General features: G+C 40.7%; 1 protein-coding gene across 1 annotated transcript in view; it reads right to left on the bottom strand.

Annotated features, from left to right (window-relative positions):
* The window catches only part of trps1 (trichorhinophalangeal syndrome I), a 90700-nt gene that overhangs the window by 30527 nt on the left and 42380 nt on the right, over positions 1–17793 (bottom strand). The window contains exon 8 of the mRNA XM_070846693.1: positions 14468–15284. Coding sequence (XP_070702794.1) covers positions 14468–15284 — 817 coding nt within the window. The remainder of the gene's footprint in view (positions 1–14467; positions 15285–17793) is intronic.

Below are 17793 nucleotides of genomic sequence, written 5' to 3'. Positions count from 1 at the left end.
GTTCCAACTACTTTGGAGCCACAAGAACTTAAATCATGAACTAAACAAAAGCCTCTTTGTGCAATATTGTTCACTTTTCCACCATATTTGAATAACTGTGGAGACGGATTTAAAAAAGACAGCGGCAACTGAAATTCAGTTTTTCGGGCACAAGTTAACAACACCAGCCTCATCCTGTTTTGCTGTTTTATATTTACTGCTGCGCAACTCTGATCTTTTAATAGATTTAATTAAAAGATTAATAAAGAGGCAAACAGAGGCGCAAAAGGAGACTAAATATTCAAGCCCACATGCTTCTTAACTAAATGCTTTTATGATATTTCTGCTTAAGCCACAACTGCGATGAAACAATGAGCATATTAAGTTTCTTTTGGTCACTGGGAGAGGTACTGATGGAAGTTTAAAGGATTTCATATCGATATTGGCCAATTGTTCACTTTTTTAACAATCATGTTATACACATTGGGTACATGCTTGTCACTGCTCACTTGACGTAATGGAGACACTGCCTTAAAATGAACTAGTTTTGCATTTTTGTATTATAATTTCTTGTTTATTTCTTGCTCCTTTCCTGACATATACATCGATAAAGCTATCTGCAGTAGGCCAATAATGGCTGATATATCGGTATTCACAGGCTTTAACATTGTCAAACATTTACTACACATAGAAGCCAGTGACATCTATCATTAAAAGGAAAAAAAAAGGTATCATGATTGTACGACGCCGTGGATTTTTGGAATAATCCATAGCCTGAATATCAGTATGTTTGACATTCCAAAAGTCTGATTAATACTGAAGGGAGAAATGGAGAAATTCTGTCAATCACTGTGTCTAAAACACACACACACACACACACACACACACACACACACACACACACACACACAGTCCTACCTCCTACCTTCCACCTCCCTCCTCTCGCTCTCCCTCTCTCTCTGAATGAATCGTTCCTTGTCTCTGAACTGATGGAGCGATAAAGTTGGTTTAAACAGCCGTAGACACACCGGCACACACTGCCGAGGCAGGAACATGTGTTTTACATCAAGAGCTCCCAGCTATACAAGAGCTAATGTTACCGTCTGTATGTGTGTATGTGTGTGTGTGCGTGTGTGTGTGTGTGTGTGTGTGTGTGTGTGTGTGTCAGAACAGGAGTGCAACATGTCTTTGCAATCTCCTATCAGCTTTTAATCTCCATTCAACAGAGAAGGGGAAACAGAGACAGAGAGAGACACAGAAAGACAGAGAGACACAGACAGAGAGAGAGAGAGAGAGAGAGAGAATAGGCTCTCAGGGAGAGAAAGTGATAACCACTCAGTGAGAGAGGGGGGACACAAAGTTTTCCCTTATCTCTCCATCCTCACATTATTCATTTTGTTTTGCAAGGCTCCTTTGCTTTTTCCCTGCCTCAGGGAAAGAAGGACAGAGCGAGTAGGAGTTGTCTACTTTGGTTTACGTGTGTGTGTGATTTAATTTTTATTGTCTGAATACTGTGGGAGTTGATGATTTTCATTTTGGCTTCTTATGTTACTTAGGAGGGCCGTGTTGCAGGCAGCGATGTCAACATTCATTCCGCACTTAGTGCTTGCTTGGGACTCAACAGTTATTATTTAGCTTGGAATGGTTGACTTGCTAAGTTTGTTTAGACCTTCCACGGTATTGTTGCGGTCCAATTTGAAATGCTGTAGCCTCTGTGACCTTCATGTTTGTTTTAGAGTTGTTTTGATGGGCTGTCTGTCCAATAAAAATAGCACGCGGATGCAAGAATAACGTGCAAACATGGAAATCCTGTGTCAGACCCTGTCAACAGCTCATGAACAGTGGAAATGGTGGAAAAAGCAGACATGGATCACCATCAAAATCTTTCACCTAATCCTCAATAACTGTCTGAATAATTACTTTTAAAACTTAAGGAATATATCTTAAAAAAACACACACACACACCACACAGGTGGTAAAAGTGTAACCTAAAGAATACACATTACAACATTGAATAGTTTAAAAGAGATTAAGAACTGCCCAATAACTGTGTATCAGAGTTTTCCACTTGTATTTGGCCTCAAAACTAGATCAGTACTTATTGCTCAGACCAGAAAATGTGATTACCTGGTTAATTTGGGGCAGCTACAGTACAGGTTTCAGGTGTAACAGGTGTGAAATGCTGTTGGGGCTTGATAATCTTTAAACAGATTGGAACCACTAAATAGGGGATTTGGAGATCTCAGTAACAGAGATGGCCATTATTCTCACTCAAGTCTCAGGTTCGGGGGCAGTAAATTTGTTTCACTAGATGAGTAAAATTACACTCAAATTGTATGGTCTGTCAGTTCAACCTATATTAAAAGGATGGTTTATAAAAGTTACAATATTTGTGAGCCTACTGCACTGTAATGAAAGTCATTTGGCAAAGGTTTACTGCATGAAGAACCACCCAGATGATGTCAAGGAAGCAGATAAAACTGCATGACGTTATTTCTTAAATTCGTTTCAGTGACTCCATGTGGACGCCATGTGGACAGATACGCTCTAACTACTACCTGCCTGGTATGCATGGAATTGTCATCACAAGCAGGAGAATTGCATTTGTTTTGATTCCTAAGTACTTTCAACTGTCCCACTCAACGACGGTCTAAAGGACATTTAATATGAAACTCAAACTGAATAACAATCAGTTGCAAGTCATAGTTTATGTCCTAGAAATGCACGATATGATGCAATGCAGACTGAAAAAAGCCTGCATTGCAAATGACCATTTTTTTCAGATTGCTACCCTGTTCTCTAAGAAATTCAAAAACAAGGGAAAAAAATGAGATACAACTCTAGAAAACAGTGCACAATATAGACAACAGACCACACACACACTACACACAGCGAGGGAAACAGATAGCAATCTGCTGCTCAAGTGTAGCTTGGTAGATAACAGGCTAACATAGCAAAACACAGAAGAAAGGATACATGCTGATGTTGCAACACATCCTGTGACCATCACTGTGTGACTTTGGGTAGAATCTGGATGAAGTCATAACCATTTTAACTCGATACCTAGTAGATGAATGTGTTTAAGTTTAAACTCCTTTTCTAGACCAAAGATGTATAGTAATATTAAATGTGTTTTATTTTGTCAGAAAAGCAAGACAGAAAAAAGACTGGTGAGGTAGCTCTCACTGATAGATTCTACTAGACTTTGAGATGAGTCTATAATCGAAATGGCTTTAAGTATCATGTACTGTAAGGTCAGGAAGACGCCCCCACAAGATTTCAACATTATGCATCACAACAGAATTCATCTTTGGAGGCTTTGGAGGCAGATGTGAGTTAGTCCTTACTGTTGCTTACTGCAGAAACACTGATTTTGAACACTGGCCAAGTCTGTGTGTATGTGTGTGTGTGCGTGTGCACACTTTCAGACCTTATTAGGTTGTACTTGTGGTGATGCTTAACCCCACTCAGAGCTTGGCAGCTGCTCCCTTTTCTTTCTCTGTCTGCCTTTATTTCTCTCTACTTCTTCTCCCTGCATTTTCCCTCTCATCTTCATGTCTTTGTCGTCTCTCCATGCTCTTTCTGTCTCTCTGACTCTCATCTCTTTGGTGCTCTTTTTTTCCCCCCTCTCTCTTCCTCTGTCTGCTGCTCACTCTCTCGGTGGTCTTGAGGTAATGTAACACTTGTTTCCTGGTTGATCTGCAAATAGGGGGATTTAAATAATGATGATCTTTCACATATGTTCATCTGTTTGCAAGGTGTGTGTGTTTTTACGATTTTCGTATGTGCATGTGTGTATGGTTGTATGTGCCTGTATTCAACATGAAATGCATTAACTCACTAAGTCAAACTGTTTACTATGTAGCATAAGTCAGATGCTACATAGAACCACAATGAACCACAATGTAACTGCGATCAGTGATTAAACGTACCATGTGGAGTTTTTGTCCACTGGTGGTGCTATGGAGAGTTTACGAATGGATCCCCGTTTTGTTTTTACTGTGCTTGTTCACATCCTGCCATAGATTTTTTTTGTTATTGGTGGCGGTAATGTGCCACAAACACAGCGATGGCCCAACAAAGGTGGTGAACAAGAAGACTGCCGGCAAGCAAAATCCGTCCTGTAATGTTGTCAACCTTTTCTGCAAACCCTAAACTTCAGCCAGTAAGGTAGATCAAAGGTGAACTCAAAGTCTAAGACCGATGATGGGTGTATGAAACAGTTTGAGTAATTATAGGAATGGGTTTGGCAAAGCCAGGTCTTCAGTGACCAATCCTACAAAAATGAGATCCAACTAGGAACAAACCAAAATGATCCTTTGAGATCAGGCAGACCTTAAAGAGATAAAAGAAATTCCATTATTCTGCTTCTATTTTTCTGTCAGTCTCCCACTTATTGTCAGAGTAGTTCACAAGTCTCCTGGTAGCATCACACATTAAAGCTGAGACTCTCAGGTCTGTGGCTATGAGAGAGGGAGTTGTTCTTAATCAGTGAGCTATGTTAGATCAAAGGAATAACATGGATCCATTTCAGAGAGGATTTTCTCTCTAAAATGGAGTTTGGTTATCTCAGTGACCTGAACCCAAAATTTAAGAATAAATGTAGGACTGATAGAGGATCCTATCAGACTTGGCTTAAATAACAGAAGAATATCCTGTTAAAGTTGGAAAGATGGAGCATGGTTCCAACATTTCTGAGATGAGACGAGATAACAGTGTTGTAATGGTGTTGATGTGTTGCAAGTGGACACATGAGGCCAGTTGCTGTGTTTTTCTCAAATGGGAAACAAACAAACAGACTAGAGATACAGACAGACTCAACAGACAACGTGTGAGTGAATGTGTGTGCTTTGTGAGAGCTGCTTTTATAAGTTATATCCAGTTGTTAGATGTTAATGCAGCAAAATCATAAAGACAACTTGGGGAAAAATTGCTCAAGGACATGTGAGCACAGCAGTAGTTAAGAGTGACACACACACACACACACACACACACACACACACACACACACACACGCACAGGCATTGTGTGCACACACCCATTGTTTGGCAGCACCTGGTCTATTAAGGAACAGGATAGATGGGACTAGGGGACCTGACTGTGTGAATGTTTGTGTCAGAGTGTGTGTGTGTGTGTGCGCGCGTACAATTTCAGAAGCCAAACATCTGCAGCAATGACGCACCAGTGACAGTACACACACATCACACAAACACAGATACACAAATTACACGATTACCGAAGTGATGATTAACAGTACTCATCTTCTCATCTCTGTCTCTCTCTCTCTCGAATTCTTTTTACTCTCTTGAAATAAAAACACACCATTCTCATATTCTCATTTTAAAACACGATTTGAATGCTATGTGTGATGTGTGTGACAGACTTCCATGTACAAGATTATGTAGAGTGTGACAGCAGTGGAGGGAAAACACTTGATTAATTAACTGCATACTGCAATTTAGTAGGTTACATCATATGTACATTTCTTTCACATTCACTGTGAGCTTTTGAATGTTTTTGAACTGCCCAAGATACACGACTGTGTTAGTAGAAGTATTGAAAACATACTGGTAAAAAACACTATAAAACAAATCGCAAAACAATTTCTGGACTGTGTCATAATTAGAGCTCTTATGTCAGCGTTTTAAGTTTTACCCCAAAGGTTTTTTTGCATGTCTTGTTGTACAGTATTATGGCACGAACGCATCAACAGGGGGCATTGTGCTGGCATTACAGGCTGATTGTGTCTGTGAATATAGTGAATCTTGTATCTGTGAATCAATGTATTTGTTGAGTGGTTAACAAAGTTTTACTTATATAAATCCCTAGTTTAATTTCAAATTGTGTATTTTTCAGGCTTTGCGCATACACAAAGTTACTGAGTAAAGCACCAAACTTCTGTTCACTCTGATCAGGAAGCGATTTATCTGTGTCATATGTGAGAGAACTTAATGAAGGTTCGCACCTATACATGCAAACCTGCATGGGAAAAAAAGCAAACTCAGTCTTTCTGTGTCATTTATCAAAGCTTCTTAGTTATAAAGACAGAACAAAAACAAGGCTCTCACTGGCCAAACGGATTGTGGTGTATTTAGCTTTGGCTCTATCCACCAAGCTACACAGGATCACAGGAACACAATACAAGTCGATATGTACTCTGTAAGCAAACATGTCCTGAACAGTTGATGCTGTGCTGAGTTGTGTTGGGTCCTGTTGCAGATAGAGAGAGAGAAAGAAAGAGAACAAAAGAGAAATGATCTTAAGGGAAATTGGGTATACAAGATACATTGTGCCAGTGGAGCAGAATTCATAAACACACTCGCAAAGAGACACGCTCACATGCACACGCTAGTGGAGAATTCCTAATGAGTGAGGACCTCACAGGGGACACAGAGGACAGACAGAAAGAAAGGGAGAGGTTAAAAGAAAGATAAAGAGACACATAGAAGAAGAGCGAGAAAACTGATGTATCCTTCTCGAACTTTAGCCCCATACCAAGAATGCATGGCACAATGGATGGATGTGCGTTTCCACTGAGAGAAGTTAAATGAAAATCTCCTCTCTACATTCCATTCACACACACACACACACACACACACACACACACACACACAGGGACACAGGGATGGCACAGTGTGCAGCACGCGCACATGCCCAGAGCCATATTACTACCTTGCCAAGAGGGCCTTGGACCGCCAAGGTTGCCATGGCATTGCTCGCTCACAAACACACACACTTTCTCACTCTCTTTCACTGTCTCTCTTTCTCACACACACACACACACACACACACACACACACACACACACACACACACACACACACACACACACACACACACACACACACACACACACACACACACACACACACACACACACACACACACACACACACACACACACACACTAAAGCAAGGTGTGACTAGATGCCCCAAAGTGAAGTGGATTAAAGTGTCAAAATGACTGGTTGAGTCTGAGTGCGTGTGTGCATACTGTATATGTTTGACAGTGTGTGGGTGCGAGAGTGCGTGTGCTGTGTGTGTGATGTGACTGTGAATATAGGTAGTGCACCTCTATTCTTTACCAAATCTACTTACTTGTTAGAGTGAAGGAGGTGCACTGCTGTGATAATGATTCCCATCTTCTAGACTCAAACTTGGCCAGAATGCAAGACACACTAACGATGTCAGATGTGTGACAAGGCAGGAGGGATGAAATGCAGGTAGAAATGCAGATCAGATCCACTGGCCTTCCAAACACTCTTTGTCTTACTGTTGTGGTTTGGCAGGAGATCTGCATTACACCTCTCCTTAGAAGTACAATCATTTTCAATTTTTTATACCTTTTTACCTATCATCACATCACAATTCAGCTGTGTTTTAGTGCTCCCCTGCCCACTTTAAGGCCATGAGATGCATCCTTCTACTGAAATCCTTTCTCCTAAGCCATGTATATGTGTGAACAAGGCCTTAAGTCTAGAAGACAATTGATGAAAAACACATATATAAGAAAAGGGAAGATATTATAGAGACATATCTACTGATATGTTAAAGAGATTGCTTTTCATTGGGTGTTTCTGCTAAAACATTTTACAAGCTTAATTAAGTCATTTACTGGAAGCAGTTCTACATAAACTATTCACCATCATTTTATCCAGGCTCTTTTCTGTTCTGTGTCAAATTGCATCATTCACTATTACTGAGGCAAAAGCCTGATTGTGTGAAAGAAACTCAGATTAAAAGAAGAAATGAGGGAAGGAAAGGAGAGACGAGCCAAGAGAGCCAGGAGACAGAGGAAAGGGGAAGGCAAGCAGGGTTTTCAAATTAACTATTGGTCAGGGGTCAGATGGACATTTAATCTAACCAATCAGCTTCCTAATTACACAAGTGCTGCCAGAATGGTGTACCTAATGCATTTCTGTGTGTGTGTGTGTGTGTGTGTGTGTGTGTGTGTGTGTGTGTGTGTGTGTGTGTGTGTGTGTGTGTGTGTGTGTGGAGCTGGCTCATGTTGCGTGTAGAGGTCTTGTTGTAGCAAAATGATCATCTGGTCTAAATATTGGTTCCATGTGTGAACACACACGCATATGCATGTCTGCATGCGTGCACATATTCACATGTGCAGACACACACACACACACACACGTAGCCTGTGGTGAATTGCTCCCACCTTACACAAAAAAAGAATGAGAGAGTGAGAGAGTAAGAGAGAGAGAGAGAGAGACTCCAACAAAGAGAAGCATAGAAAGACTGTGGGACTGGATGTGGAAGCCATGGAAGAAAAACACTGTGAAGTATACACATGTGCACACACATGCATACACACACTTCCAGTAGTGTGTGTGTGTAAGTTGATTGTAACAGTAATTGATGTAAACGTCTAAATTACAGCTAGGAGCTAAAATAACCACTGTGTTTTACCGTTGCCATGTCGACATGATAAAAAACACCTGGTTGGTTCACTGGCGGGAAGGGTGGAACATCTGTGTCATGCGCTCCCAGCTGAACCAATGAAAAGGCCACGTGTGTAAGCGACATGGGTCTGAACCAATGAAATACTCACTGGAAAGAGAAGCTATTTAAAGAGTAACCATCAAGATATACATATTCTTTAGATGTACATATTCATTTAGATCTCCTCATGTCTGCTGTGACATTGTAAATTCCCCTTGTTGTGGGACTAATAAAGGAATATCTTATCTTATCAAACTGTCTATTATAGTATAGTATAGTATATTTCATATTACATGCTATTATGAGATGTAAACTACTGCATCATCCACAAAAAAATAAGTTGGTTGATTCTGTTGTTTGTGTAAATTCATTTAAGATCAAGATTCTTGTATAAGCACACTTCATCCAGAGGCTGGTACAAAAACGTTTTTTTCCTACATTGGTGCCACGGCTGGTCATAAACAGGATCATTCGCTATGTACCAATAAAGTTTAGACAATCACAGGAAAGTCTCTTTTAATACTCCACTGATCCCAGGAGGAGTAATTCTTCCTCTTGCTGCCTCCCCAACACTGGAAGGCCAACTACAGGGTCGGATATCCAGCAGCAACCTCGGAGCAAATGGGAATTCAACATCTTGCTCAAGGACACATCGGTAGGGGAGACACGTCAGGCACGGGGGATTGAGCCTAAGCTTTCAGTTGAGGGACATCTGGCTAATCGCTACACGACCCTGCTGCCAAAAAGTAACCCAAAGAAAAACCACACTGCCAAATCATGGGATTTAAAAGTCAATTTGGTGTACTTTTCTATGACTGACGACTGATTTTACACATTTTGAAGTGGTGTAATGTGGTAAAAAAGTCATGTTTCCCAAGCAGGTTGAGAGGGAACATTTGACTTTTTATGGTTTTTCTAAGCCGAGTCGGAAGCAGTCAATCAAAGAATTCAAAGCACACTTGAAAGGAGGATTAACATCGAGACATGAGCCAAGATATAGTCAAGCAAATAAGCTACTTCTTGATTAGTGTGAGCCAAAACTGCCAAGCTGTCACCTTCCCACTATACATGTTGTCAGCTGTAATATGTGTGTGTGTGTGTGTGTGTGTGTGTGTGTGTGTGTGTGTGTGTGTGTGTGTGTGTGTGTGTGTTAGCGTGGCATGTGTGGAAAAGCCAAAATGGGTCTAAATGTGGTTAAAATGGTGTAATTTGTTTTTCAAGCCAAATGTAATATTCCGAGCAGACAATGAGACTGCTGTGGACTGTCACACAGCGTAAAGCCACACATGGGTCATAACTGTGACACACACATAACACACACGTGCTCACACACAAGCTTGTCCAGCAGTATTTCCACAGACAGATACATAAACACACTCAGGTCAAAATTAAAGCGAACGGGTATTCTGATTATGTTTCTGCTACACTAAACATAGCCTGGATTTTATACACTAGGCACATTACCACACACACGAGCTACCACACACACGAGCTACCACACACACACACTTTTTTCTTTCTTTCCAGCATGGCTGTGTTTATTTGAGTCTGTGTCCTGATGGGAAATGTGACTGCTACACAAACAAACTGTACAGCCCCAGAACAGACAACTCTGTCTGAGTGTGTGTGTGTGTGTGTGTAGAGAGGGAGAGCCATTTGGTGAATATCAGTATGCCTTCCCTTTTTCTGACACACACACACACACACACACACACACACACACACACACACACACACACAGTACATGCATGCACACACAAACTGCACCTCAGCAACTACAAATAATTAAGACAACATTTCATGTCCTCCATAAGGGACAGTATATTGGACACTTGAAGTCCTTAGCAGAGCATCTTCATCTGTAAGCTCCATTTATACAGGCTTTGAGCTCAGACTGCTGTATTGATGTTTAATGACTGCTGGAGCAGTCAGCATTTAGCTGCTCATAGTTGGTACTGACATAGTCAGTGGCATGTACATCAGTGATTGTCTGCATTGTCACCCTAAGCCAAGTCTTCCATATCAACAGATAAAGAAACAACCAAGGTCAGAACAACTTTAAATGATGACTAGAAAAGACCACTGTAATATCAACACACAACATACACAAACATTGTTTAATTTGATTATTTGTCACTAAGATATGTACTGTGTGACATTTTAAAGTTGAAAATTAAACTTGTCCAAGCTCTCTGATGAATTTTGGTATTTCTGTAATAGAATTTTTTCTTTTACTTTAAGGTTGACTAATATAACAATAGAAATTTATCTGTGATAACAGATACAAGATACAGTTTTTAAAACTGCTTCATCACTCTTTCTTATTTTTGGAGCACTTTTTCTGTACTCAAGGGATCTTACATCTAAGGTAATTGTGGAATATATGGCCTGCAGAAGTGTAAAAAGGCCAGGAAAGGGATAGACAAAATCCAGATAACACAGCAGATTAGTTAGGGACACAAATTGTACGTTAAATATATGAAGTTTTGCCCCTTTTTGTCTTTAAAAAAGCATTAAGCACACAAACACAGTGACACACACATACACACACTCGCACACTAACTTGAGCATAAGCTCCATAATTTCCTGTAGCGGATATAAAGTGATGTTAAATTATCAGCACAGAAAATAAGTTCAATTCATGCTTTCATTTCCTTACAAAACACATACACGCAGTCACGCACACACTCAGACAGAATACAAATGCACTCAGATTGTGCATAATTAAGTACACAAGCAGCGGAAAGCACACACAGCCACACAGATGCACATGTACACTGACACACATGAATTTACGCAAGGCAAGAGGGAAGAAGGGAAATAGAATGCAAAGTAATGAGAACTCTATGGAAATCCAGCTGTGTGTGTCTGTGTGTGTCTCTTAAACATAATTAGCTCCGTCGGGCAGAAATGTAAACGAGAGAAACTTTAATGAAACTCTTCTCTGATCTGCTGAAAGCACACATTCCCGTTTATCTCTCCCAGTTTGTCTCTCTATTTTCTCTGTCTGACTCTCGACTCAAATAGAATTGAATGTCACGCATGGGACTTTTAAAACCCTGAAGGTTCACATTTCACTATTGCATTATGACCACATAAGATGAACACAATTATATTGTGTTTGTAAGGTCACATCCACAATCTTATCCTCTCTCTGCTTGTGTCCATTTATCTACTCTTCCCTGCTGTCCTTGAGGTGGAATTCCCTTTGAAAACACAGTCTGGACTTTATTAGATTAGAAATTTTGGGTCGGATCACATATGTTTGGGTGTATTCACATGTGTTCACATTGTTTGGCTCAGAGGCGGACCTTTCTCAGCCCTACTCAACTTGGAAAACCACCATTACTCAAAGTCTGTCTCATTCCATTTATAAACGAAGACGTCAACCAACCTTTTACTTTATCATCTCTAAACCTCATACACTTTCTATCCTTGCCTTATACAGTCTGTCAAACAGTCAGAAAATAAAATTTCAGACTGAAAAAACATCTTCAATGTCATAAATCACAATGAAAACAAAGCCAATAGCAGGGCAATGTCTCAACACTGTGCAGCAATTATAGATCAGGCCTTTCAAAAGAAAATATTCTTTCCTCTCTACAAAGCAAAAGGCCGCCCATACCAGAATACTAAGAACTCAGATTCTATGTGTGTATGTCTGTGTGAGGTGTGTATCGATTTCTGTGCATCAGGTGAGTTGTCCTTTGAGGAAAACAAGGGAAATGAAAGAAAAAGAATGAAAAGAAAAACGGGGAGACAGATCAATGCGGGGGAGAATAGAAAGAATAAGTGAGGATGAGGAAAACACAAATACACGCAAGCGCAGAACCACACACAGGCACACACGCATAAAGAAAACACACACACACACACACACACACACACACACACACTCAGATGAAAATATGAGTTTGGCCATTTGTTTCTGCTTTTGTCTCTTTTTAATCCCTTGCTTCCTCCCTACTAACCCACTCCCTGCATCCTTCCATCATTGCTCTTCCTCACTACTTCTCACTTGCCATTTACAAAGAGTCAATTTGTATTTTGGGCGGATTCACCTTTTATAATTCAGACTCTGCCCTGTTGCGTCAAACGCTGAATTTAAATTGAACTAAATGTCTGCGTGTGTGCGTGTCCTTAAGTGTCAATATGTGTGTGTGTGTGTGTGTACTGAGCTATTTCAGATGATCCTTTGCATTAGTGCCCCTCCCTTACCCTGCCCAGTGATGACTCAACCTCAGCCTGCGTGCGTATGTGTGTGTGGTATATTTGTGTGTGTGTGTGTTAGACGTGTCACTGCATGCCATGGAAACTGTGGATAAATATTGTGTAGTGAGAGGAGGGTGAGGGAGAAAGATAGCAGCAAAGACCATATCTTATGAAGCTATTAAAGTAATAAGTCATGTTCAGCTTCTCCTCTGATAAATTGTTCAATTGTTTGTCTCTGCCCTTCTTTCTTCTTCTCTTCCTCTTTCTTCATCTCACCTTCCAACACTCATCTTTCTTTTGCTCACATTAACTCCTTTAACTCTTTAAAGGCTCTGATACAGCAGGACAACAGACATGGTTTAAACAACAATGGTATTTGGTCTATACTACACCGGGTGTCAGTGTACGCAGATATCGTCACACATGCAGTCAGTGCATACAGTCTGCGCCGCAGCAGACGTGGAAAGTATCATTTGAGCTTCTTACTGACTCGCTGATGGGTCAACTATCAAAAACTCATGATGTGCAGCCAAACTTTGTTTAAACCAACAAAAGTCTGTTTTTCAATAAAACATTGATTCTTGGGTTTGACTGTTACCCTCGGGAAATTTATAGCTTTAATGAAAGGTTTGGAAAAAGCAGGATGTTCAGGATGTATATGATACTGTCTGACAGAGTGGAATAAGAAAACTGTATGTTAAGGGGTTAACTTTTTTTGCTACATACTTTTATCTCCATCTACATATTTTTATCTCCCTATCTTCCTCTCTTCATCTGAGCTTTCCTCCCTTTCTCTCTCAAGCATGCAGTCTCTCTCTCTCTCTCTCTCTCTCTGTCTCTGTCTCACTCTCATTCTCACACAGACACACACTGCCCCACCCGCGATAATGAGTAAACCTCTTGCTGCCCCACCCTGCCCAGTCTGCCAAGTTACTGCCAACACCTAACACACACACACGCAAACGACCAATCCACAACTTGTACAAAGAAGCCTTACACTCAACTCACACACTGATATGCAAGCGCACACCAGGAACACCACTCTCACACTCACACAGTAAAAACACTTACATCGACCCATGTCAGTGCCTTGACACACACACGTGCACACACGTGCACACACGTGCACACACACGCACAGTTCAGTCTATTCTGATCTAATGTGATCATAGCCAATGAGCTCTGTGGTGCTGGCAAACCACAATCTGTTCTTGCCAGTCCATGACATCACTGTGAAGTGAAAAGCATTGTGGGCCACAAAGTAGAATGAGGGAACTGACTGACAGGTGGTAACCATGGGAACTGTCAGTTTGCCTCCCCCGTTGCTGTAGCAACAGGCAAGTTTCTTAGTGTTGTGAGTGTTGTGATTTGATTTTAAAAAAGAAGAATACAACTTATGGGAAAGGAAATTATGTCATGGGAACACACACACACACACACACACGGACAAAAGCTCATAGAGATATGAACACACAACCATGTGGGCACACTCGCTCACACATTTTTAGCCAACATCAATCTCCCCAAGTGCTCTAGAATTACAGATTTCATTGTAGCTGCTCTCTGTATGAGGTCTTATCTTCACATCTGATTCAAAGGAAAAGAAGATGAAAGCAACTAATAAAAGCACTTTGCCAACTAATGCTCTTAGCAGGTAGGATATGGCTGTAGAGATCTAGCTCCAAAGGCAAAGAGTCAGAGCTAAAAAAGTAAAATCAGGGAGTAAATGAGACACCGAAGAAAAACTAGGCTAAATGAGAGAATATGGTGAATGTGAAACAGGAATATAAAGAATGAGATAAATAAGAGCATGTGCACATCTTACCCGTAGCAGGGATTGGGACTCTTCTTTAGCGGCTCCTCCTTTCGTCTCCTGTCCTCCCCCACCTCCACTCCCTCCTCCTCCTCCTCCTGTGTACTGCTGAGGGGGCATATGGATCTGTTTCTCCCCTCCACCACCACCTGCAGTTGCTCCTCCTGGCCTCCCTCCTCCGTACAGCTTGGCATCTCCCAAAAACGACTTGGTATCTCCCAAAAACGACTTGGTGTCTCCCAGGTAAACCATGCTAGGTGAAGCCACACCTCTTTTCTGCTGCGAGGCCTCATGATTGGCTGAAACAAATGACAATGAGAGGGGGGAGGAGAAAAGAGAGGGGCTCCCACTTCCTGTTCCTCTTTCTACTCCTCTTTCCGGACCCATGCGCTCCTTGGGCACCCAGAGTAAACCATGGGCCTGCTCACTTCCTCTTTCACCTAGTCCTCTTGTCTCACCAAGAACCCAGCCTTTCTCTCGCTCTCTTTCTTTCTCCTCACCTCCCTCACTTTTTACCACCCCTCCTGCCTCTTCTCTGCCTCCTTCTGCCAAGCGTCCCTCAGGAGGTGCAAGGGAGTAGAGGAGACGAAGATCCCCCTTGCTTTCTTCTTTAATGGCTAAGGTAGAGGGAGCTGAGCAGCCATTGGCTGAGAGTGTTAACGAGGGCGTCAGTGAGGTTGTCAGTGAGGTGGGTAAGGAGGTCGTTACCAATGAACTTAATGAGGAAGAGGATTCATGACAGTGGGCGGAGTTAAAATGGTCGAGGAGGGCTGACGAATCGGGAGCCGTGAAGTCACAGCGTCGGCAACGGCAACACGCGTGGACACGCCTGCAGAGAGGGAGAAAAGCAGCGAGTGAATTATTCACAAATAAAAAACTTGAATTAGAATAAATTAAATGTTGTAGCAGAACATCATAAGTACAAAGGAGTATAAATGTTTTATTTTTTTTATTTTGAATCAAATGGTAATCTCAATGAATAATATTGCTTAAATATATACATAAACAATGCATTCTTCTGTCTGGACAGTAGATTCTGTCATAAAGGGTTATTTTCAATGTGACAGTGAGTCACACTGACGTCAGAAAAGCAAGACTGATGAGACAGAACATAGACTTAAGATTTAAGAACTTGGTTTTGTTTTGATGTCAATTCATCTTGAATTCCATCGATTTAAAATGTAAAAAGCATTCACTTCAACTCTAATAGCTTTTAATGGTCTGTATATTACAAAAAAGTTTTTCACTGACCACATAACATCAAGAAAACCCACTCTCTGAATTGACTAAATTTAAAGTGCATTTGTCAATGCCCGATTTCCTCTAACCACTCAGGTAGAGTTTCGCTGAGCCTGTGGCCAAAAAATGACTCAGTGTTCCACTAAATCACAATGAATTAGGACAAAACTGTGAGGAATGTAAATGAATCTGAATGACAAGAAATGAATCACCCATCAAAAAACCACCTTCATTTCCTGTTGGCAAGACCCTGGATGACCAGCAATATATGCAATATACACCATCAGAGTTTTTCCTGGCTCAAAAAACAGTTTTGGTGCCTCTTGTGCGGGCCAACCAGCAAAATCAATCGACCATCTATACCAAGGACTTGGACTCCTGTTTGTGGTGGCTCTTGGTGAGCCCACTACAGGCAGCTGCTTTATATTTAGTCATACAGGAGAAAGATTAACTAGCAAAATATGAACAAAGAATCTTTTTGTCTGTGCTGAGAAGCTTTAATGAGCTAACAAACCTCTCCTCTTGTAAACAAATAGAAAGATAACAACTCAGATCTTTCCCTCTTAATTATTTCTAAACAGACCTGGCATGCATGTTAGTTAATTGGTAACTTAAATTTGCAAATAAGTCGGGTGTGTTTGACTCAAAATAGAATAAAGATCTTTTAACTTATTTCACTCACATCTCTGTCTGCTGTTGTTTTCACTTGAGTTTTTCTCAAAAGTGATTTCTCATTATTGTCACAATAAAGTGGGAGTGTTTCCTAGCAGTGGAATATAAACATGCAAAAACTTTATTGAAAACATCAACAGGAACTATCAAATTGTGAACAGAGAAATCTCAGTTCTGGTATCTCTCAGGCCTGCGGATTTACTTGGGAACATGCCACAACAATTATCCAGGCAGAAGAAAACAGAAACTTTAAGGTGTGCATACAAAACAATTAACAGAATGCACACATATGAACACCCACACAAACATTAAGGGATTCAGAATTATAACCCCTCAGAACATAAACTCTATCTTTCTTATTTGGCAGCCATATACGAGACATGTTTTTTGCACGATTGACAGGAAGTGACATGGTAATGGCATGTAGGCTCAAACAAACAAAATATCATACATTAATTTAAAAATACATGCGGTGCAGATTCATGCCTCTTTTAGGTCTGTCTTACTTTTTCTCTGTTTCTCTTTCTCTGTATATCTTATCTGGTTTTGTCTATCTATTGCCGTTTAATGACTGATTAGGAAAATAAAAGCCCTGGGTAATGACAACAGCATCTAGAGTAGATCAAAATGGTCCAGGTATTTGTAGAAATTTGCAGAAATGTGTGTGTGAGTAAAGTACACCTTGTACCTAGTAGACCTAAATGTCTCCAGATGCTGAACAAAGACACAGTGGCCTCTCTGTTTGTCATCAACATACACACCACACGTGCACGCAAGCACACATGGACCGGTGCACTCACACGCTCATTCATCTACTCACTTACTTGCTCTGCCACAATCTCTCCCTCTCTCACACACACATACACGCACAGTTTATGTCATTCATTCTGCACATGTACTGATCTAATCCACCTTTACTCTGAACACTGTCAACAGCTACATCTGTCTCACATACACTAAATTACATTTTTCCCATGGAAACAAGGACATTACATTTAGTATTACAGCATAAAAATATGAGCTAGATTTATTTGAGACTATTTCTTGGGTTCATTTTTCCCATGGAAACAAGGACATTACATTTAGTATTACAGCATAAAAATATGAGCTAGATTTATTTGAGACTATTTCTTGGGTTCTTTGTAAACTGTTTGTCATTTTCCCCACCAAGGTATTTCTTTGAGGATAGTAAGCTGGCATCACAAAAGCACACAAGTTCATTGGGAAACTGCATAAATTTGCCCTGGTAAATGAGAACTACGGAGAAATCATTTTAAGAATTCTCTGTTGAGAATGTAAACTAATCAACTTGAGACTAATAGTCCACCAAAGGTCTGTTACATCAGAAATGCATAACAATGGACATGGCAAAGCCATGGCAGTCTTTAATAGCAGTATGTGAGGTAAAGAATTTAAACTGAACCCTA

Source organism: Pempheris klunzingeri, chromosome 16, assembly GCF_042242105.1.
Source record: "Pempheris klunzingeri isolate RE-2024b chromosome 16, fPemKlu1.hap1, whole genome shotgun sequence".
Classification (NCBI taxonomy): domain Eukaryota; kingdom Metazoa; phylum Chordata; class Actinopteri; order Acropomatiformes; family Pempheridae; genus Pempheris; species Pempheris klunzingeri.
Note: the sequence above shows the minus strand (reverse complement) of the source record. Positions and strands in the feature narration are given on the sequence as shown.